Source organism: Diabrotica virgifera, chromosome 8 (genome assembly GCF_917563875.1).
Source record: "Diabrotica virgifera virgifera chromosome 8, PGI_DIABVI_V3a".
NCBI classification, from domain to species: Eukaryota; Metazoa; Arthropoda; class Insecta; order Coleoptera; family Chrysomelidae; genus Diabrotica; species Diabrotica virgifera.
The window spans coordinates 182,510,700-182,536,590 of NC_065450.1; the positions used below are offsets into that span (position 1 = coordinate 182,510,700).

The 25,891-nt window shown below is 31.4% G+C and overlaps 1 protein-coding gene across 1 annotated transcript in view; it reads left to right on the forward strand.

The window, feature by feature from the left end:
- The window catches only part of LOC126890321 (neurexin-1-like), a 758,564-nt gene that overhangs the window by 298,903 nt on the left and 433,770 nt on the right, over positions 1-25,891 (forward strand). Inside the window, exon 5 of the mRNA XM_050659185.1 lies at positions 18,654-18,680. Within this exon, the coding sequence (XP_050515142.1) occupies positions 18,654-18,680 (27 nt within the window). The remainder of the gene's footprint in view (positions 1-18,653; positions 18,681-25,891) is intronic.

Here is a 25,891-nt window from a genome sequence, read left to right on the forward strand (position 1 = left end):
GTTTGGGGGGGGGGGGGGTTTAAGGGAACAAAACACCCATAAAATTTTTATGGGGTGGACAAATCTCACTATAATTTTGTTTTAAGATGCTCCTTCCATGAGAATGATACACGTCTATTTTCAATAAAAAATCTCTGATAGTTTTCGATATGTTGAAAAAAATCGATTTTCATTTTATAACTTCAAAGGGCTGTCTGTACCTTTTTTTATGAGCATATTTGTACTATAGTATAGTATAGTTGATCCAAAAGATGGCATAACCCAGACATCCAAAGTGAAAGTTATCCTTCAACACCAAATTGTTCTATATGGTCCACACAATGTCCAGAAAAAAGTCACACCATTTTGAGCGTCGGGTTTGGGGGGGAGAGAGGGGGAGAAATCGGTAAATTCGTAGTTTTTTACGTTTTTCGTCAATATTTCTAAAACTATGCGGTTTAGCATGAACCACCTTCTATACAAAATTGTTCTACATTATATTTGAAATAAAAAAAGTCCTCTGCATAATCTTTCTAAAATGAATGGTTCCAAAGTTACCGAGGTAGTATATTATTATAACTGGTTCAAAAAAAGGCCTAACCCAAACATACAAAGTAAAAGTTTTCCTTCAACACCAAAATGTTCTATATGGTCCCCATATTGTTCAGTAAAAAGTTACACCATTTTGAGCGTCCGGTTTGGGAGGGAGATGGAGAAGAAGCCGGTAAATTAGTAGTTTTTTAGGTTTTTCGTCAATATTTCTAAAACTATGCTTTAGCGTAAACAATGTTATACACAAAAATGTTCTACATGAAATTTAAAACAAAAAATGTTCTATACATAATTGTTATAAAATCAACGATTCCAGAGTTACGGAGGGTGAAAAGTCGAGGTTTTCGATACTTTTTATGTTTTTTGGGCAACATTTATGATATATAACTATACCAAAAACCCAGACATCCAAAGTGAAAGTTATCCTCCAACACCAAATTGTTCTATATGTTCCACATAATGTTCACAAAAAAGTCACACCATTTTGAGCGTCGGGTTTGGGGGGGGGAAAGGGGGGAGAAATCGGTAAATATAAAAAGTATCGAAAACCTCCATATTTCACCCTCTGTAACTCTGGAACCGTTGATTTTATAACAATTATGCATAGAACCTTTTTTGTTTTAAATTTTGTGTAGAACATTTTGTATAGAACATTCCTTCCGCTAAAGCATAGTTTTAGAAATATTGACGAAAAAGCTAAAAAAACTACTAATTTACCGACTTCTCCCCCATCTCCCCCCCAAATCGGACGCTCAAAATGGTGTAACTTTTTACTGAACAATATGTGGACCATATAGAACAATTTGGTATTGAAGGAAAACTTTTAGTTTGGATGTCTGGGTTAGGCCTTTTTTGGACCAATTATACTATACTACCTCCGTAACTTTGGAACCGTTCATTTTAGAAGGGTTATGCATAGAGCCTTTTTTATTTCAAATTTAATGTAGAACAATTTTGTGTAGGGGGTTGTTCATGCTAAACCGATTAGTTTTAGAAATATTGACGAAAAACTTAGAAAAGTACGAATTTGTAGATTTCTCCCCACTCTCCCCCCCCCCCAAACCCGACGTTCAAAATGGTGTGACTTTTTTGTGAACATTATGTGGACCATATAGAACAATTTGGTGTTGGAGGATAACTTTCACTTTGGATGTCTGGGTTTGGGTCTAACTATACCATACTACTAAGGTAAGTTAGGTTTAATCGAACTATTTTTGACTCCAGAATGTCTGGTATAATTTATGACCAATCTATTCGGGACACCCTGTATATAGTTACAATTTCAGCAGGCACTGTCTATATAACCTGCTTTTTATATCCACCAATCTAAACAGTTACGTTGAGACGTCACCAGCTAATAAGAACTACTAAATCTCAGCTAGTATTTTCAGATTCGCCAATGAAATTTACTAGAAATTAAATTTATTTTAGAAATAAACGTACTATGGTTCTAAATTGTGAATTTCTGTAAGGCTGTATTACATAATTTGTGGAAACAATATCTTCAAACCCCAATTTTTATATCATATTCCAATTTTAATTAGAATTATTGATTCCTGGTTGCCATCTCAATTAAATTGCTAAAAAAACTAAAATGAAATTTTTGTTTTAATTAAGGGACTTCCCAAGTGGTTTCTTTAAGTTTTCCCTTGCTGGTCGAGTCTAAAACTAGTTTCAAGAATAAATTGAAGATTTAAATTTATTCCCTAGCTTGCACTAAAAGGTTTATTCGTATAAGCTTTATTAATGTGCAATTGTATATCCGCAATATTTTAAACACAGATTGGGCCAAATAAAAGTATCCACCCCGATATTCGGCAGTATTTATTAGATTTTAAGAAAATAAAAAAACAGGTCAACTTTTGATTTAAGGGGGACATATTTTTACGGTACAAACATCTGTCATTTGTCAACTCCCTTCCTTCCACTCCCCCCGCCCTTATTTTTAAATAGGGAATAGGGGTCGTGTGCTAGCTCATTTGAAAGGGTATTCAATTCTCTATTTAGTAATATCAACATTGACATAAAAATTTATACAGGGTGTTCAAGAAAAATTATTTTAAATTAAATTAATTGACACAAAAAGAAGAATGTATGTAATTTATTTAACTCAGAATACATTCTACTGCTAATAGAAAACAGAAAAAAATGTTTATTTGATAAATAAATAATGTTTGTTGCTTAAATTCAATATTCAATCTACCAAGAGGCAGATGGGTGGAAGCTCGAACATTGAAATTAAGCGAAAAGCAGTGTCTGTTTATCAAAAAACATTTTTTTCTGTTTTCTGTTACATACATTCTTCTTTTTGTGTCAATTAATTTAATTAAAAATAATTTTTCTTGGACACCCTGAATACATTTTTAAGTCGATGTTGATATTACTGAATAGAGAATTGAATACCCTTTCAAATGAGCTAGCACACGACTCCTATTCCCTATTTAAAAATAAGGGGTGGGGGAAGTGGAAGGGAGGGAGGTGACAAATGACAAATGTTTGTACCGTAAAAATGTGTCCCCCTTAGATCAAAAATTGACCTGTTTTTTTATTTTCTTAAAATCCAATATACAGGGTGCGCCAAACCTCTGGTTTTCTTTGATTACGGCTAAACTATGAGATATACAAAAAAATGTTTATAACAAAACTAATGTGTATCAAAGAGGTCTATAATTTAAAATTATTTTTAATTATACAGGGTGAGTCAGAACGACGGTATGAACCAAAGTTTTATTTTTTTAAATGGAACACCCTGTATATTAAATCATTTTTGAATATATTATTTAAAAATATGAAAAATTTGTATAAGTTCTTATTGGCCTGAAGTTAATAATTTTCGAAATATTTACATTTTTATTGAGCAAAATGGTAATATTTATAGGGTTGTGGATTATGTTTCCAAGGAAATAAAAATTTAGGTGATAGGTCAAAGTTTTCAGAATATAGTGTTATTTTTAAATAATTTAATATTTTTTACTTTTAGCCATAAAATATACAGTGTGATCACAATTTGCAAATACAAAATTTTCTCATTTTTTTTAATGGGACACCCTGTATGTTAGTTTTGCGTTTTGTAGTAAATATTACAACCTTTCTTCTGGTATAAGGTTGTATGTACCTAGCATGTTTGGTTTTGTAGATATTTTAAAAAAACTATAGATTTTACGTTTTTGCGGATTTTTTATTTAAAAATTTTGTTGCAAAAAAAATAATTATAATCTGGTTTTAGAAACGTACACTAAAATATAAAATATGAAAATAAAAACGGAATTAAAGATTAAAATAAATCGTATGCTAGTACAATTCAATTGAATTTAATAACTTTAAATTATTTTACAAAAAATATTTTACCATATTAATGAATGCATAAATTAGTTACTAAATTAAATAAACAACCAAATTTTAAATCAACCGTAGTAATTCTTCTACCACAGCAACTTTCCTGTACCAAATTAATTGTTAGTTATATTGTATTTACGAGTAAGATCAGTTAATAACTTTTTAATTTACCGACATCTTGAGAACGTATAAAGTATGCTTTGAAACAAATGAACGTTATGGAAGTATATTAAGAAGTAAATAGTATCTATGTACCTACTCGTGTCACAAAAGCTGGTAATAATAATAATAAAAGATGGTCTCATAAATAAATAATGGTTTCGCCCAAAACAAATGTCATATCCAAAAATTTTTCGGTTAAAAAATTAAAATTTAAAATATAAAAAATTTTCACAAAAATTTCAACTTCAAAAGTATTACCAGCTTTTGTGACACCAGTAAATACTATTTATATTAATAAATAATTTGGCTGATACATTTAACATTCATTTGTTTCAAAGCATACTTTATAATAATTTTTATATTCTGAAGATGTAGGTATGTAAGTAAATATAAAAGGTAAATTAAAAGTTTAACTAAATACAATTTAACCAACAATCAATTTGGTACAGGAAAGTTGCTGTAGTAGAAAAATTACTACGGTTGATTTAAAATTTGGTTGTTAATTTAATTTAGTAACTAATTTATGCATTCATTAATATGGTAAAATATTTTTGTAAAATAATTTAAAGTTATTAAATTCAATTGAATTGTACTAGCATACGATTTATTTTAATCTTTAATTACGTTTTTATTTTCATATTTTTTATTTTAGTGTATGTTTCTAAATCCAGATTATAATTATTTTTTTTGCAAAAAAATTTTTAAATAAAAAATCCGCAAAAACGTAAAATCTATAGTTTTTTTAAAATATCTACAAAACGAAACATGCTAGGTACATACAACCTTATATCAAAAGAAAGGTTGTAATATTTACTACAAAATGCAAAGCTAATATACAGGGTGTCCCATTTAAAAAAATGAGAAAATTTTGTATTTTCAAATAGTGATCACACTGTATATTTTATGGCTAAAAGTAAAAAATATTAAATTATTTAAAAATAACACTATATTTTAAAAATTTTGACCTAGGACTTAAATTTTTATTTCCTTGGAAACATAATCCAAAACCCTATAAATATTACCATTTTTTTCAATAAAAATGTAAATATTTCGAAAATTATTAACTTTAGGCCTATAAGACCGTATACAAATTTTTCATATTTTTAAATAATATATTCAAAAATGATTTAATATACAGGGTGTTCCATTTAAAAAAATAAAACTTTAGTTCATACCGTCGTTCTGACTACCCTGTATAATCAAAAATAATTTTAGAATATAGACCTCTTTGATACACATTAGTTTTGTTAAAAACATTTTTTTGTATATCTCATAGTTTAGCCGTAATCAAAGAAAACCAGAGGTTTGGCGCACCCTGTATACTGCCAAATATCTAGGTGGATACTTTTATTTGGCCCACTCTGTATATTGGCGACTATATGAAATGCGGGAGCTTGTAGTAAGCAGAACGAAAAAAAAAGAGAACAGCAAGGGCAGACACAAAAAGATGCAATATTATCATATTTTACACCTCAAAACAGTGCACAAAAAGGAAGTTCGTCCTCCCATCCTTGTTCTTCTTCTACGGCACTACAGCCCAAATTTAGCCTTGGGCTCCCTTATTTTTGCCTACACCCTTGTTTATCTGTGGCTGCTCGTCTCCATACACGAATTCCTAAAAATTCTTGTGCATCGCTGCTTAGTTGTGTCTTCCCAGCCCAGCGCTTTCTTGGCTTTCCAACCGGTCTCTTTCCCTGCATCCTAGCGTTCATTGCTATTTTTGGTAGCCTATCCTCTCTCATTCTTATCACATGTCCGGCCCATTGCAATATTTTTATTCTAATGAAATCTGACATGAGTGTTTCCATATAAAGTTGATAAAGCTCGTTGTTGTATCGAAGAAGATTCCGTTTTCCCTCACAGGTCCTAGTATTCTCCTCAGTATTTTCCTTTTGAATGTCTCGAGTTTGTTTTTGGTTGTTTCTTTCAGGACCCATGCTTCACTTTCATAGCATGCTATTGGTCGAATTAAGGTTTTATAGATTCTCATCTTTGTATTTCGGTGAACACTTTTAGATATATTTTAGAAATATATGGGAGAGGCAATATAAGCTCTGTTTGCCTGCGTTTTTCTCACCGTATTTCTCTATCTTCTAATTCGTCGGCATATATTTCTACTCCCAGGTATGTAAACTTTCCAACCGTTTCAATGTCATCTTCACGTATACTGTTTTGTGGGACTATATTTCTTCTCGTCTGTATCATAATTTTTGGTTTTTCTGTGTTAATTTCCAGACCTAGCCTTTTCGTTTGCGTTTTTAATTCTGCGTATGTTTCCTGTGCTCCTATTGATGTTCTCCTCATAATATTAATATGTTGGGGCTAGCCCATCTCCCTGCTTCAATCTCTCCGAGATTTTGAAAAAGTCTGTCCGATGTTTTTGTACTCGTACACGTGTCTGAATTTCATTGATTGTGGCTTTAATGAGTCTAATTAGGTTGTGTGGTATTGCCAATTCAGCCAATATATAGTATAGTCTCTTCCTTTTGACTGAGTCGTATGCCTGTTTGAAGTCTACAAACACGTTGTGAACATCAATGTCGTGTTCCCATGATTTGATCAAGACCTGCTTGACTGTAAATATTTGACCCATTGTCGATCTTCTCCGTCTGAAGCTCGTCTGATACTCTCCAGTCTCCAATAATATTTTCTGCTATTGGTTGGAGCCTCTGCTGGCTGGTTTATAATATAGTTACGTGAGGACTTTATATGCTGTACATCAGCGTTTCTCAACCTTATACTCTTTGCGACCCAATCTTCCATAATTATTTTCACCGCGTCCCCCCGCTCGTTCAATAATTTTGACAAAAAACAGTAAAATCTTACTTTTTAGTATTGAGTGCTCTTTATGATTATAACTCCCATTCAGTGATCATGTGTATTTTATTTTTTATTTTGTCAGAATTTTGTTTTGATTTGATTTTAGTAAATTAGTTAATGATGTTGGTGTATTTTTTATATGCTCACGCCCCCCAATTATTAAATGCGCGCCCCCCTAGGGGGCGCGCCCCACAGGTTGAGAATCGCTGCTGTACATATTAGAGAAATTCCACGGTAGTTTTTGCACTTTAAACAATTAAACAATGTTTAATTATTTAAATATAAATTTTATTTATTGTTAATAAAGATTGAAATTTCTGGTACAACTATATTTCTATTAAATAATTAATAAATTTAAAAAAGTTATTATCATAATTATAACTATTAAATTTTTGTTAGGGCCCGAAAATTATGTAGTGCCTCGGGCCAGATTTGAAGTAAAATAGGCTCTGTACAAGCTATGTCACAAAGACGGAAAGGCCACCACATATCGCCGTTCCGAAATAAGAATGACGTAACTGCAAATTTTGTCAACTCCTGTTTATTGCGTAATTAACTTCTAAAATACTGTCTACAGATGGTACAAAAACGACAGAACTGTAACTATGTGCTGAACCACTACAGGGTAGTTGCATCGTTGTTGAAATACGCACCATTTTAGACCTTATTTTAGATGAATAATGACGCAACTGCAAATAGGGTTGAAAATGGGGGAACTAAATTAAGATAATGAAATTCGGACCAATAGGGATGAAAACAAAAGTCATAACTGTAAGAATAAACAGCATACTAAGTATTTAAAAATATTTTTTTGTGCAGAAAAATTATAAGATCAAGAATGACGCAACTGTAGACAGGGTTGAAAATGAAGGGTTTAATTAAGATAATGAAATTCGAACCAATAGTGATGAAACTAAAAGCTGTCATTGTAAGAAAAAACGCAATACCGATGCTCCGGGCGGTTTCTCTTTATTTCATGACTACTTTAAATATTTAAATATTTTTAGATGAAGAATGACGAAACTGCAAAATGGGTTGAAAATGGGAGGATTAAATTAAGATAAGGAAATTCGGACCAATAGGAATAAAAATAAAAACCATCATTGTTAAAATAAACGCCATGTCGTTGCTCCTGAAAGATTACTTCTCATTTAATCCCTATTTTAAATATTTAAAAATCGTTTTTTTTTGCTCTCCTGAGAAATTTGCCTTTTTGCAGTTAGGTCATTCTTATTCCAGACCGCCGATACTAACAGGATATCTGAAAATAACTAGAGCGTTTTATAAATACTTCTTGGAAGATCTGAAGTAATTTTATCCATGATTTTCAGAAGTAAGAGCAAGATTAAAGGAAATGAAGAATCAGCGGCCACTTGGTGAGGGTGAGGATGGATTTGTCACAACAACCCATTAAAATACTAACGTTTTAATATTTTATAACTTTATATGTTTTGAAATATATCGACGGAGTAGAACATAAATTGTGACACCAACATCGTAAAATCTGGCATAAGAGTGATATACGCCATAATATTATTTTTGTACCAAATTCATATCCACTGTATAGAGTGATTTGAAAAATGTATTTCGAATAAATGTACGGGTAATTCAATTAGAATCGTTATTTTGACATATTTCAGTTTTTCAACATGAATTGCAACAACTGTTTTCCAATTACTCGTTTGACTTTTTATCATCAAACAGTTAGGATAGTGTCGTAAGATTTATTCAATATAGAAAAGGTCCCTTGTTGGAAAAGTAGAAGAATCTAGAGTGTTCTGGATGTAATCGAAATATTTAGATATGTTTTAGCTTTCGAACGTCATAAACTATTGTTATGATCTGCTTTCTATTACTTTTTTATTAATTATTATTTATTTGATTAATTATTTAATTGTCGCAAATCATACATAAAAATTAATAAAAATCCTCAGGGTGCCTTTTTGTCATAAAAAAATAATTAAATTAGATTATACTTATCCTTTCTCGTGGTTTCAGTATCTCTTAGTTGATCCTTATCGGGATAAAAATAGGAACAGGAAATAAAGAGAAATAACATAAATAAACACATACAAATACCTTTATTATCAAAAGCAATGCTCTGTAAATTTATCAATTAAATTCTGTGGGCATAACTGTCCAAAAGAAATTTTACCATATAAATTAATCTAATTCAAACAAATATTTATCGCTTTGTTCTTGATACCATTAGTATACCCAGCTAAACAAACAAATTTGGTATTTGTAAAATTACTTATACTTCCTATTAAATTTTTGAAATATTGGAATCTTAAATTCATATGCTTTTACGTAAAAAAATTAACTTCTGATTATAAAAAAAACTATCACATAGGTTATTGACTGACCTTTTTGATTCACACACAATGATGTCTCCTCTTGACCCAAACAGCTCCTCCTTGTTGATTATGTTAGGCTACCAATCAAAGCCCTCTCCGTTCTCAGCAAACAATCCAGCAGGATACCAGCAACTATTTCTCCAAAACACAAGCCAGGCTTCCTTTAACCAAGACTCGTTCAATAAAGTCCAAATCTCTCTCCTCTCTTTCTCTCACCAATAATCTCCTGAGACCCAAGTATCTTTTTTACTTGGTGTCACAAATAATTTTAATAACGATAATTCTTTTAACTTACTCTCTTGGACTTTACAGAATCAAAGAGGTATTTCTTCTCGATTTGATTTGTCTCTTGTTCCACTTTTCAGCTACTCTCACTTATCAAACACAACCACTAGTACTTGCTTCTGAACTACTCACGAAAACTTTTGACTGCTCCTCTCGGCTGCCGGTAACACAATCATCCCTCTTTCCAAAACTATCTGAAAATTCAACCTTCTCTCCTTCCCACTCCAAATTGCCAAACCAATCAGAGACATTTCTTCCCCCATTCTTTTTTTCATTCGAAACACCCACTCATACTTAAAATAATAATCCTAAATAAGTTTCACTTCACTTTTATTTACAAATGTTTTTAATATTCTTCATGGAAAGATTCATTAAGGAGAAGCCACCTTGCGTGACAGCTAACTTCTAATAAATATTTACAAATCAATATACAGGGTGTATCAAATTTATGTGCCCGCGTTACATTAAAAAATAAAATTTTTATTCTAGCTTTGATTGATAGATTGATACACAATACTATATAAAGAGGAAGTCGACAGTTCAATTGTTATTGAGTTTTTGGTAAAAATGAGTAAACAAAAAGAATTACTAAGAACAATCAAGGAAAGCAAAAAAACCATACGTGGGTAGTGTTTCGAGATGTGAAAGATATGAATTACTTCGAATCGTATTGGAAAGTAAAGTACAGGGAGTCAGAGCCTATTTTACTTCAAATCAGGCCCGAGACACAACCCAATTTTCGGGCCCTTAAATATAATTGAATAATGGTAAAAACTTTTTTAAATGTATTAATTATTGTTTACGGCCATCTGTAAATAATTCGCAAATATTTTGCGGCCATCCCTACTTTTTCTGTCTTTATTCGGCAAATTACCTGTACTAAAATTCTCACTGGTATCGATATGTAAACATTACTATTTGACAAAGTCATCATTAACTTTAAAGAGATTTGAATGTTCTTGAATAACTGTTACTTGTATAATTGCAAATTATTAATTCAGTTAATAACCATGACAATTTTTTAACTAATTATGTATTCAGTGATTGTAATAATTTACATACTGTACAACAAAAACTAATACACAATCGAGAAAAGAGGAAAAGTGTTAAAATTATTTTTTAATAATATGTTGTTATCGTTATGGTTATTTTAATGTTATTGTTATCACAGAATATATCCTGGTCAATCCTCTGCTTGGATCGTCCATAAACAACAAACAATTTAATTTTTATTGAGTTCACGTCTTCAATCAATTATTTATCAAATACACTATCAATATTATATAATCAACCACTCAAAATATTCCCGATGCCATGTCAAATATTTAAAACTGTTAATACTGTCTTGTCATAATATTCTATTTGACTCAGTGCGTTGTATGACAAAGATAGCGAATGTTCGATTTGGAAAATATCACCACGGACATTGTGTAAATTTTTTATAAATCCTGAAAAAACTAATAAATATTTTAAAAAAATTTAAATTCACTATGAAATACTAAATTATTATCGAAGGCCAAAAGTCCTTTAGAATAAACAAAAAGTTTTTATTGAACGAGATATTTGAAATTAAAAATCACACTACAATTTCCCTTAGTTTTTCAGTTTTTCATCCCTGTAACTTATTAAAATAAACATTACAGAAAATTTCAGGGACTCTTGGCCCTCGGTAAGAACGTAATCTTTCATTCTGCGTTCAAATTTTTCAAAAATATTTATTAGTTTTCTCAGGATTTGAAAAAAATGAATCCCATTTAAATAGCATTAGAGCCGAAACTACGTACCCATCCCCTTAATAGAAATACAGTGGCACCAGAAATTTTAATTTTTATTAACAATAAATAAAATTTATATTTAAAAATTGTTTAATATGTAATTATAATTCTTATTGTTATCATTTCCTGTTCTTAAAATTAAAGAAATTTGAAAATTAATTTTGTTATTTTAATAAAAAAAAAAGAATGTGTGTGTACTTTGTACGCACGTAAGAAGTTATACTTCCATTATAATATAATTTCAACGAAATAAATATACCTACTTAACAGTTACAATACAAAAAATTAACAATAATTACCAAAAATGAACCAAACTTAACAATGCCAAATATTAAAAAAAAAGAAAAAAATATTAATCGTCCGGGATTTGAACCCGCAATCTCGCGATTTTTTTATCTCTGGTCCAATGCTCTACCAACAAGGCCATCAAGCCGCATGCTAGTTACCTTTCAGATATACATAATTATACAGTGAGCACGTAAAGGTTGGAATAAATTCATTTTTTCGAGAATGGACGATTTTGGAAAAAAATCCCGAAACAGGTCAATTTTTATTTTTAAATTCAGACTTTTTGGCATATATATCATACTAGTGACGTCACCCATCTGGGCGTGATGGCGTCATCTACGATTTTTTTAAATGAGAATAGGGGTCTTGTGATAGCTCATTTGAAAGGTAATTCAATTCTCTATTCAGTAATGTAAACATTAATATAATTGTTTATACAGGTTGCACAAAAAAAAAATTTTGGATTAAATTTATTGACATAAAAAGAAGAATATGTGTAATTTATTTAATTCAAAATACATTTTACTCCTATCAGAAAACAGGAAATAATGTTTATTTGACAAATAAATATTGTCTTTTGCTTAAATTCAGTATTAAAGCAGCCACCCACCTTCCTCTTGACAGTTTGAACATTTAATTTAAGCAAAAAGCAATATTATTTTTCAAATAAACATTTTTTTCTGTTTTCTGAGAGCAGTAAAATGTATTTGAATTAAATAAATTACTTGTATTCTTCTTTTTATGTCAGTAAATTTAATCTAAAAAAAAATTTTTTTGGACACCCTGTATAAATAAATATGTTAGTGGTTATATTACTGAATAGAGAATTGAATTACCTTTCAAGTGAGCTATCACACGACCCCTATTCCTATTTAAAAAAATCATCGATGACGTCATCACGCCCAGATTGGTCACGTCACTAGTATGATATATATGCCAAAAAGTCGCAATTTAAAAATAAAAATTGACCTGTTTCGGGATTTTTTTCCAAAATCGTCCATTCTCAAGAAAATGAATTTATTCCAATCTTTACGTGCTCACTGTACATCACGGTAACAAGTGAAATATAAAAATAGATGTTTTATTATTTTACGCCCAAGGAAGACAAATTCAAAGACACAAAATTATAATAAAAAATCTTTTAAACCACCTTTTTAAAATTGCGCAAGTTGTATTATTAATATTAATGTTAATAAATTAAATATAAATATTTTGACGTTTCACAATTTAACAATTCACTTTTAACTGCAGTGCCTTAAAGTAGCATTTTTAACGCTCCTATGGAGTCCTAAAAATTGCATTTTTAACACGTTTGTAGAAAAATATATTTAAAAACACTAATATATTCTTTCCACACCTTTTCTGGACTGATACATACATAAATTAAAACATTTTGAAGTATAACTTCAAAAATATAATATGAAAACTATTTAAAAAGGCAGTATAACTATTAACTAACCTTTGTTGTTTCTCTTCCCACAAATTTTAAAACGCAACAACCATACATAACCAAACCGTCAACCGTCCAAACCACAGCTGCGCTACAGCTGCCATATTGGATAATTTTTGACATGTCATTTGAACATCCAATCAGAACAAAGTTATAATGCGCATGCGCCGGGATCGGAGGTTTGAACATATAAAAATTCACCCTCATATCGCGCGTAAAGAAGTATAATTTCAAAAATTTTTTGGTTATCTCTCCGGGCCTCATTAAAATGCGGGCCCGAGGCAGGTGCCTCACGGGCCTAGTGGTAAATAGGCCCTGCAGGGAGTAGGAAGGAGCCAGAACTCGTGGCTAAAAGACCTGAGGAGGTGGTTGGTGCGGTCATCCGCAGAAGATGCAGATATACCGGCTAATTTTTAGCCGGTTTACAGAAATATGGGCATTTTTACCATGTCTGGGTGATTGAATACCCCTACATAAGTATATCTTTGGCAGTAGTTAATATTACAGTTTTTATAAAGTAAAGCAGTCGATTTTGGGTTATTCTACAAGATACATGTTCTAGTACGCAGAATGCATGGGGTTTTGGAATTTTGTTAAAAACAAGATATTTTAAGTTTTTTTATTTTTCTTGTGTATGAGTCCAGCAACAACAAATAATAACTAAGGTAAAATTTTCACATGGATATCAATAAAAGAAAAAGATACTATAACAGACAACTGTACTTATTTCCGCTTTCCAAATGTACTCAGTGTAGTGCAGCGTTTGGTTTTAAAGGGGTACATCACGTAATTTTTTTGCATGTTATATCACCATTGTTTTCTTTGTGTAACACTAAAAGTATTAAATTAGTTAAGTATATTGTTTTGTTTGTCTGTAACATTTCTTCCTCTTAGGGTGCCTGTCCGTTCCGAACGTTGGCGATCATTCTGGCTATGATGACTTTGTTGGTTGCTATACGGAATAGTTGTGTTTTTACACTGTAGCATTCGGACATATCTATTTGTAAAATCTGAAAGTTGTCCTACTAAAAATATGTCCTGAATAAAAATAAATCTGTAGTGTTTTGGCAATAGTTCATATTATGTGCATCTAACCTTATTTTTCAGTAGAACATTTTGAAAATTTAGAAGGCCCTCTAAATTCTTGAAATTTTCAAAACGAGTTGGCAATATGATTTTCAGTTTACCACGATACCGGTGTAACAAAATTTATTAACTGGTATTAGCTAATTGTTTAATGAATACCTCTTTTTTAATGAACAGGATACATATATCATGTTTTGCCAACCCAAAACAAACGAAAAAATGGACATATTAATAACTGTCAACATAAGAAATCAAGTTAGATATTAGATCCTGCCCTACCTAATAAGTAATACAGCGAACATTTATCATATATTGCCATTCGCATTTTTAAGGGTTTTACCTTCATCATAGACATACCAAACTCTATAAACATGAAGAAATGTTACTAAATAACATATCAAGCAAATAATTCATTTTGGCAAAAATCTGAGTTATCAAGCTTTGTCATACAACTACAGAAACAACAATTTTGTACTGTTTATTATTTTTTCATAATCTTTCTTTCTTCTGGACAGCAAAAAGTTAATAATTTTGGTGTGATCGCTATTCCTTATTTGTTACCTGGTATTTGTTTATATTTGTATTTTGATTTTAGGAAATCTCTTTGTCTCTCTAAGAAAAGACAAAGTGGCGTTTTGGAAAATCTTTTTTTTTTTGAGTTTTTGGAATCTCATTTTCGTTGATCTATTTATTCGTTATTTATGGTTTAGAACTAGTAGCTATCACCTCCCTATTTTTATTTTCCTCAACTCTACATCTATTTCTGAGCTAGTAAGAAAGATCCAAGAACCACCCCCACATCTCTTCTGATTCTGAGCAACGCAGCTTTTAGTCATCTTAGTGTTAACACTCTGTGTGCTACACGTTTCTGCCACCATCTGATGAATTTTTTAAGTTACTTTCGTTTGAATGTTTTTCTACGTTGTCCTCTAAAAATTGTCGTCGATATTTAACAGATTCTAATTCTAAGTCACTTTATTTGTCTCGTAACATTTGATCCATTAATCACTGTTACATTATCTGCTCTTCATTTGGTACTCATTATAAACTGTTATCTTCAACAACACTAAACCGACTTTTATGAAAAAATCACTAGACTACTTTCCAACATAGACTGTAACAGAGTTATACGGTCTGTAATTTTTTGTCTCACAGATCGTCAACTTAAAATACACTACTTGTAAAACAAACAGCCCCAAGCAGCGCTTTGTAATCCACTCAAAAGTTACTTGTGAAGTCTAGAAATATGTGAAATAGTGGGGCGGTAAACGCATTGATGCGAAAATCAGACGTTAATATTTTATTCGTTAGTCTGAGAGACCATGCCTTATAGACGAAGAGTTCAAGAAAGGGAAAAACGTATATATGTAGGCCTGAATACCGCTTACCAAAAAAAGTTGATTAATAACCAGCTGAAAATTTGTTAAAAGCTTAACGGTGTCTAGTCGGACAAACTTTGATGTATGGCAACACTGGAACAGGGTAAGTGTTAATTGTGGAACAATTTAAAAATTTGAAACGTCAGATTACGAAAAGGTCTCATGTATTTTGTCGGACAGAACATCGAATTAATTTGTTCTGAAGCTATTTCCTTGTGGCATTTTTATGATTAATTATTTATATGGGAAATAAGCTACAATTAAAATGAAAAAAATAATTTTATTAACGTTTCGACGCCCAAATCGGGTGCCGTTGTCAAAATACAAAATATTACTAAAATAAACAAAAGTGTTGTTGCTAAGCAAAAAAATTCTTCTAATAATTTATTTAATCTCACTCATTTATATTGGCAATTCAGACATATATTATACATTTTAAAGTAGAAGACTTTAAAATGATATTGCCAATATTTATGAGTTGCGTTCCTGGGACGACTTACTGAAAGATAGTTCATTCGATTACATGAAATCAACCCCAACTCAAGAATATCCGTCATAAAAAATTATAGCATGTGATCTGTCTTTAAAAAGACAACCAAATGCAACGACAGTAAAATTCTCGCGTTAGAGACTTCATAGTAAATCACAAGGGAAAACCAGGAAAAACCCTGTGATACTATCCCGACATCGTAAGTATTTGGTCTTACATTAATTTACTCTCAAAAAATAATACCAAATTCTGACTTGTAACATGTTTAAATTATAAATAATATTAATAATACTAGATATATAAGTAATACTAAAATATAAAATATGTACTAGCTCGATATTATTGACTTACTAATCTTGGTATATTCTTTCTGTTGACTTCCTCTTTCAGTATGGGTAACCACATCCTACTGCATTCTACCGAGGAATTTGCGACACAATTGGTTTCATTTAGCATAATTAGAGCCGCTTCTTTGATTTTTCTCTTTTTACTATCTGATTCTTTCAGAACTATACTTGAATCTCTCCACTGAACTCTATGTTCATTATCCCATGCGTGTTGACATATTTGAGATCTCTCAAATTCTCTATTTTTAATATAAGATTGATGTTCACTTATTTTATCGTCTAATGGTCTTGAATAATGAACCTAAATAAAATTGTTCGCATTCACAAGGTATTTTATAAATGCAATTCTTTGTTCTTTCTTGATCATTGTTAGGTTTAGTTTTAGATAGAATAGATCTCAATGTGTTTGTTGTTTTGAATGTTGTTGAAATGTTGAATTTATTTCCTATTGTTTTAAGTTTCTCGGATAGTCCTTTTATATATGGTATTGATATTTTCCTCGTATTATTTCTGGTGAATGTTGTAGGATCCCGTTCTAAGTTGTTCTGTTCCATTCGATCCAATCTTGACAATTCCTTATTTACAAACGATAAAGGATAATCATTTTTTAATAAAACAGATGTTAACAATTGTTTTTCTGCTAAAAAGGAATTTTCGTTAGAACAAGTAATTTTGGCTCTATCATATAAGGATTTAATGATTCCCTTTTTAACGTTGATGTTGTAATTTGACTTGTAATTGAGATATCTGTTGGTGTGTGTTGGTTTTCTATACACTTGAGTCTCATATCCAATATCCTTCTTTGAGATCAAAACATCGAGGAAAGGTAGGCTGTTATTGTATTCTAAACAAAATTTAAAACCCACAGTATGGTGGAGATATGTAGATGATGTGTTTTCAATATGGCCTCATAGATCAGAATTGTTGGATACGTTCCTGAATATTATAAACGATCAAGAAGATACAATAAAATTTACAATGGAAAAGGAATACAATAACAGCATGGGATACAACACATGAAATATGTCAACACGCATGGGATAATGAACATAGAGTTCAGTGGAGAGATTCAAGTATAGTCCTGAAAGAATCAGATAGCAAAAAGAGAAAAATCAAAGAAGCGGCTCTAATTATGCTAAATGAAACCAATTGTGTCGCAAATTCCTCGGTAGAATGCAGTAGGATGTGGTTACCCATACTGAAAGAGGAAGTCAATAGAAAGAAAATACCAAGATTAGTAAGTCAATAATATCGAGCTAGTACATATTTTATATTTTAGTATTACTTATATATCTAGTATTATTAATATTATTTATAATTTAAACATATTACAAGTCAGAATTTGGTATTATTTTTTGAGAGTAAATTAATGTAAGACCAAATACTTACGATGTCGGGATAGTATCACAGGGTTTTTCCTGGTTTTCCCTTGTGATTTACTATGAAGTCTCTAACGCGAGAATTTTACTGTCATTGCATTTGGTTGTCTTTTTAAAGACAGATCACATGCTATAATTTTTTTTGACGGATATTCTTGAGTTGGGGTTGATTTCATGTAATCGAATGAACTATCATTCAGTAAGTCGTCCCAGGAACGCAACTCATAAATATTGGCAATATCATTTTAAAGTCTTCTACTTTAAAATGTATAATATATGTCTGAATTGCCAATATAAATGAGTGAGATTAAATAAATTATTAGAAGAATTTTTTTGCTTAGCAACAACACTTTTGTTTATTTTAGTAATATTTTGTATTTTGACAACGGCACCCGATTTGGGCGTCGAAACGTTAATACAATTATTTTTTTCATTTTAATTGTGGCTTATTTCCCATATAAATAATTAATCGAATTAATTTTTTACCCTCTCATTAAACTATCATGCAAAAATCAGACTGCTATTACTAACCAACATACTTCCTGTCATTTGACATATTCTTCGTGTTCCCACTCATTAAAATGCCCAGTTGGTCATAAATACCAGTCTGATTTTTGCATGAGAGTTTAATGAAATGGTAAAAAATAAATTGGAAGTTCTGTCCGACAAAATACATGGAACGTTTTCGTAGTCTGGCGTTCCAAATTTTTAACCTGTTTCACAATTAAAACTTCTCCTATCCCAGTGTTCCCATACATCAAAGTTTGTTGGACTAGACACCGTTAAGCTTTTAACAAATTTTCAGGTTGCTATTAATCAACGTTTTTTTTGGTAGACGGGATCCAGGTCTAATATCCAACGAAAGTTTTATGGTTGTACTAATATAATAAATTTCATATTACATATTATATATTTTCGTCGTAATACTAGTAGTAAGCATTGTGTAAAATATACTATTCTTGTTACAGATATCAGCCATAACTGCTTTTTGTAGGGTAAGTACACAAGTTGTTTTTTATATGATTAGATTAATTAGATCAATGAAGATATATAACTAATTATTTGATATAAAAAATGGTTTTGTGGTGTTATTCCTTCTGTGTCGGATCTTGTACTCTGACACACAACCATTCTCAAAATTGTAGTAATCATTCTCAAAACTATAACGTGATAGATATATTATGAGAGATATCCATATGGACCTTTAATTTATTTTTCCGTCGACCGTCCATTTATGATCAATTTTAACCCGCGATTAGTCGCGCCGTTAGATAGAATCTCACATTTTATCCTTTTTCGCGATAACTTAATGAAAAATTTTGCAATTTTGAAAAAATTTCTTAAGTGCCTAGAGGAAGGGTGTAGTAATGTGAAGGTATTTTTTCTTTTTTTTTTTCTTTTTTTTTTTTTCTTCTTCTTTTTCTTTTGTGGAATTTATGGCTTTGGGGAGAGCCAATTAGCTTTAATAATTGTTAGAAATAATATTTCTAACATAGCAAGTAAATAAAAAAACTATAAAATAAAAATTTGTTGTAAATTTGTATTTAAATTCGTATTGTGAGATGAAATCTAACACGCGACCATTCACGTTACAGAAGTGAGCGCGACTACTCCCGGGTTAATACCCTCAAAATCATTGATTAATGACCCCAATTAATAAATGATTTTCTATTAATGAACGATTTCATTATAGGCAACACAACATACATTGCTTGCATAAATTAATTAAACGTTCTGTGACTGGCAGTGACCTGTGGTGTAAGCAACCAAACATAGACCTATCTATATTCCCACTAAAAAATTTAAACTCAAGTAGCCGCTGTTAGTACTATCTGTCATTGTATGTCATTATTTACTTTATTGTTTATAATTGTGTGTATTTGAAAAATCAAAAGATGGATATATCTTTATTTCTGAAAAGTACGGTCGACGGAAAAGTTTTGTAACGAAATCGTGAATTAAAATGGCGATTAACAATCTCGAATATTAACGCGCTCGCGCCGCTCACGCGTTAAAATATCCCAGTTGTTTATTGCACTTATTAATACACTTTATGGTTAAATAACTATTTCTACATCCTTCATTTTTCATTCTCTTTGCCTCCTACATCCTTACGCCATTGATATATTTCTCGGTTCATCCGCCTTTAGGGCCCGTTTCCCAACCCTAGGACAAAAGAGTGCTCCATTACTTACTAACTCATGTGCCCGAAGTTGTTGGTCAGTAAGTATGGGATTTCTTATACCAGCAATCAATCGGTGAATGACTTGCCGCGCTGGTAAATGGATTATAAGTGGAGGGAAAATCTAGGGTTGTGTGTGAGTAAATAAAGCCGCAGGTTACGTAGCTTTTATATGCGCGAGACCTATGAATACAAAACACATCATCATCATCATCCATGATACAATAACAGAAGATATGACATGGAGCAGGTAGGCGGGGCCAACGTAGCTACGTCACTCTGTGAGTAGATCAGCATTATATTCAGTGTTGTCGTATAGTAATAGTATATTATTCAACGAGCATGTAATGATGGCTATTACTCATGGTGATGAAGTTTGCGACACGAGCCGTAGGCGAGTGTCGTAATTTATCAGAGTGAGTAATAGCCATTACATGCGAGTAGAATACTATACTTTTTCTACGACCTTTTTTTATTTAATTAGTAAAAAATGTAATTATCAACTTCTCGAGATTTAAATTATAATAATTTACAAAAATACCTAAATGCTATTTACCCCTATTACGTGGCTGAATAATTGGTTGCCTGCTGTTACCAAATTCTTATTTATTGTAACAATACAACTAGAAATAGTCAATATAAGTTCTATTCGTTTCCGAAAAATTATAAGCTTAAATTTGTACCTACTGTCAGTGAATCTAATAAATAGGAAATGGCTGATGTCGGTGGACATATTTCATATAAAATATAATTATATTGTATATTTACATTTAACTATAATATATAATATAATAATATAACTATACCAATATGTTATAACATATTTAACACAATATAACTTGAAAAATAAACACAATATTAGTTATAAATTCCAATTAACATAAACAAAATGCGCTAATGTCACTGTCACTAAAATAAATGATAAACGTCAAAATTTGTAGTAAACAAGATATAAACGTAAAAAATATACTGACATTGTTACAGTTAAAATTACTTTAAAAATTTTTCGAAGTTAATTATTGATATAAATTACAATAATTATTGTATTAAATAAACAAGTTTAAGTAATTTTATATGCAGTTTATATACGATTAATATTAAAAGTGGCATGCGCCCTTGAATCTAACTTCAGCCCATGAGTAATGACCCGTAAGTAACTTCAGCCCGTGAGTAATGAATTATTACTCACGGGTACAGTACTGGGTGCTATGTATTATCTATGAAAAAATAGCGAATAATGAGCATGTTATTAAACGGTCGTAGAAAAACACTGTTTATTTTTGTGTTTAAGGTGAAATTTACTTATAATTTGTTACACTTTTATCAAAAATATTATATTCATAGTTAGATTTGAATAGTTCTTAGGAGGTGTGATCATAAATATAATTAATGAATAAGAGAACTTAAGTAATAAAAAATATAACTGATGGGCTTCATGACTATCGCAGCTTTAACTTTTTTTATCATTTAACACATTACAATTTTAGTGTTACCTTTATTTCATCGTCAGTACATGTATTATACAGGGTGTATGTATAATACATGTATTATATAAAGGGTGGAAGGCACTTATGGAATAAAATTATTTCTGTCCTTGTTTTAAAAAATTTTAAAAAACGCTGAAACCCGTTCATTTTTATATATAAATGTAGGCTTTTTAAACCTAAAATTTAAATTTAAACAGGGTGATTCACGCAAGCCTGTTATAGTTCATAAGCTTTATTTTTAATGGAACACCCTATATATTTTTATATTATTAAAAGCTACTTAACTGCCTGATTTCAACTATCCATATCATGTATGGTGTATTATGAATAATACAGGGTGAAATTTTGAATTTACAGTGTATGGAAACCACTTATGGAATAAAATTGTTTGTGTCCTTATTTTAAAAAAATTATAAAAAACGCTAGGATACGTCAACTTTTAAATTTAGATATTATCATCTTTAAACATTAATTAAAATATACGGGGTGATCCACACAAATCTATCATAGTCCATGATCTTTAATTTTAATGAAACACCCTGTATATTTTTATGTTTTTCGAATTTGCTAAATGACTTCATCCCAAACGTGTATTGTATAGGGCCTATTATGAATAATACAAGATGAACTTTTAAAATTACCTATATTGGTTAAATTTTCGTCAAGATATTAAATAGGTACCTACATAAAATTTTGAAATTATCTAATAATTTATCATACTTTAAATAATAGTAAAGTCTGTATATAATAATGGTATTTTAGCTAAATAGAGACATATATTTTCTAAACTAAGTATAAATAATATTTATTTTGTTTTTGGTTTTGTATCTTTAATGTCTTGACGAAATTTATGAATAATTTAAAAATTTCACCTTTTCAAAATTTCACCTTGTATTATTCATAATGGACCCGAATAATACATTTTTGAGATGAAGTTATAAAGTAGCTTCTAAGCACATAAAAATATACAGGGTGATCCATTAAAACTAAAGATCATGGACTATGCTGTAGTTGCGTAAATCACCCTGTAAATTTAAATCTATGTTTGTGAAGCGCCCATTTAAATTTAAAAGTTGACCTGTTCCGGCATTTTTATAATTTTTTAAAATAAGGACACAAACAATTTTAATCCATAAGTGGATTCCATAGTTAATGATTTCAAAATTTCATCCTGTATTGTTCATAATTCACCCTACATGATATAGTTAGTTGAAATCAGGTTGTTAAGCAGCTTTTAAGAATATAAATATATACAGGGTGTTCCATTAAATATAAAGCTTATGGACTCTGTTTGACTTTTATGAATCGCCCTGTAAATTTAAATTTGTGTTTAAAAAGTGCAGATATTTATTTAAAAATCGACGAGTATCAGCGTTTTTTATAATTTTTCGAAACAAGGACAGAAATCATTTTATTCTACAAGTGCCTTCCACACTGTATAATTAGATGTATGTTGCCTAATAATAAAAAAATCATGTTTCAGATTGATTTTTATTATTAGAATATGTTCTCAATAATTATATTTAATCATACTAAAGAAAACAGCACTTCTAGAAAGTTTCACAACTGATATTAAAAGGTAAAATCTCCAAATCATAATGGCAATGCATTCGAAATTTAAAGGATCTACCCACAACGTGACGTCATGCGCGACTTAACGAAATTAGGAACGCTCCATATCATATCTTGGGTTACTGTATCATGATCATCATCGTGCAACCTCTTCTGTTCACTGCTCGACATAGGTCGCCTCCATTTTTCGCCACTTTCCACGGTTCTGTGCGTCTTGTTGCCATTTCTTGGATATTCGTTTATTGTCGTCCATCCAGCGTGTTGGTGGTCGTTCTCTGCTGCGTTAGTCTTCTCTTGGGCGCCAGTCAATTAGTTTTCTGGTCCATCTTAAGTCTTTTAGTCTCGCTATGTGACCTGCCCAATTCCATTTCAGCTTGGCTACACGTTCGACGACATCAGTGATATATGTTCATTTCCTTAGGTCTTGGTTCCTTATTTTGTCTCTTTTGTCACGCCGAGAATCGAATTTTCTATGCGCCTTAATGCCACTCGCATTTTTAATGCTATTGTTTTTGTGATCGTGAGAGTTTCTGCTCCGTGTGTCATAATAGGAAGAATGCATTGGTCAAATATCTTACGTTTTATAGCTATCGGGATGTTGCTCTTAAAGATGTCTCTTAGTGAACCATACGCCGCCCAAGCAAGTGTTATTCGTCGTTGAAATTATTCACAGGTCTGATTATCCTTGCTTATTCCGATTTCATGACCGAGATATAATATGTACTTTTCTGTCAATTCTGCCACTTGATTTGGTCATAAATTTGGTCTTACTGAGATCCTGTTTTAGACCTATTGTTAAACATACGTTTCATAGTTCTTGTAGCATTTGTGTGCTTCACCCAGATCTTCGGTAATAAGTACTTTAGCATTTTAAAGGCATATTGAAGGACCGTTTATAAATAATTTAGGTGAGAGAGTGTCGCCCTGTCTCACACCTCGCTTAATATGAATGTCTATACATCATACATACCCCGCACAAAATAAACCATTTTTACTATATACGCGGTCAAAAAAACTTCTCCAACACCCGAAGATGTGGATAACATGGGCTCTAGGATAAATATTTGGCTAAGGCTAATATGAAATAGTTTACAAGACCTGCAAAGACTCATGAGTAAAATAGTAAGGTGTAGTAGGGAGTACGGACTCTCTTTCAATATCAAAAAGACGAAGTTTATGAAAATTAGTAAAAACAACTACAATACTAACGAAATCTTGATAGTAGAGGGCCAGCAGATCGAAAGAGTAAAAAAGTACAATTACCTAGGACCACTTATAACAGAAAATAATGACTACACTGCAGAAATAAAAGTCAGAATCGAAAAAGCACGTTCCAATTTTATAAAAATGAAAAAGGTCCTATGTAGCAAAGATTTAACATTAGCTCTTAAAGTACGCCTAACAAAATGTTACGTCTGCAGTGTTCTATACTATGGAGTGGAATCATGGACGTTAAATGTAGAGACAATGAGACGACTTAACGCCTTTGAAATGTGGACCTATAGAAAAATTATGAGGGTTTCCTGGGTAGATAGAGTTACAAACAATGAAGTACTGAGAAGAATAGGTAAAGAAAAGGAAGTTGAACTTACAGTTAAAGAAAAGAAGCTACAGTATCTCGGACATGTGATGCGGGGCGAGAAGTATGGCATCCTACGACTCATAATGCAGGGAAAGATAGATGGCAGAAGAAGCATCGGAAGAAGACGAATTTCATGGTTGAGGAACCTGAGAGAGTGGTTTGGATGCAGCTCAAAACAACTATTTAGAGCTACTGCCTCAAAAATTAAAATAGCTATGATGATTGCCAACCTCCGTAGCGGAGATGGCACCTGAAGAAGAAGAATATGAAATGTTGGGCAAGGACAGCGGTCAGCTGCTCCAATAAATGGCCGTTGACGACAAGTAGAAGATTCTGTGGGTATATTCTCAAGTGGCCCGCACCTAATATGGGAATAAATAACTATATACAGAACCCTTAAGGTGTCATATGTCACAAGATGCTGACGAATTGTATCAAAAGTAATCTTTAAAAGTTCTGTATTTAAGAAACGATATATTATATCATATGTAAGTTTGGTATCTGGGTGGTAGATTTGGCCAAACTTATCAAACATTTTGAAGTCAAAAACCTTCGATCAATGTGTATTGCCGGTTCTAACATATTGAACTAAAACATGGGCTTTTAACAACAGCATAATCCACAAACTTCAAGTGACTCAGAGAGCTAAGGAAAGTAGAATATGTAACATTAAGCTCAACGATCGCAAAACCAACGAAGAAATAAGAAGACGATCAATAGCAACAGATGTGATCCAAAATATTATATATAGATTCGGGTTAAAACGTCTTGCGACGTTGTCCGATGCCCAATTGCCATCGCGTCCTATCATTACAATTGTCCTCTGTGAATCCTCGTTCGCTCATTGATCTTCGAACTCCTTCCATCCACGATTTCTTTGATCTTCCTCGTTTCCTGTGTTCCGGTGGTATCCATTTTGCTACTTTCTTTGGTAGTCTTTCTTCTGGCATTCTTTGAACATGCCCATACCATATAAGCTGTTTTCTATCTATGCAGTCGGCCACAGTTTTTTAGACCCATTTCTTCCTTAATTGTGTTGTTTCGAACCCTATCAAGTTTCGTTTTTCTAGCTGCTCTTCTTAGTGCATCCATTTCTGTGGCTTGTATTTTCCTTATTTGATGTTCTTTCAGACGCCAAGTTTCAGATCCGTACAGTAGTGTGCTTTTTATCATTGTGTCATATATTCTCAATTTTCTTTGTTTTGATTTCAGTACTCCATAATATTCCATTCAGAGATTTAATTAATTTTCTAGCTTTATTTATTCTACTGTTTATCTCTGCATCATCCATTCCTTCTTTGTTAAAATTTGTTCCCAGGTATTTACAGTCTTCACATCGTTTTATTGTTTTCCAGTTGCAGGTTAGTAGTTTCCTCTCATACG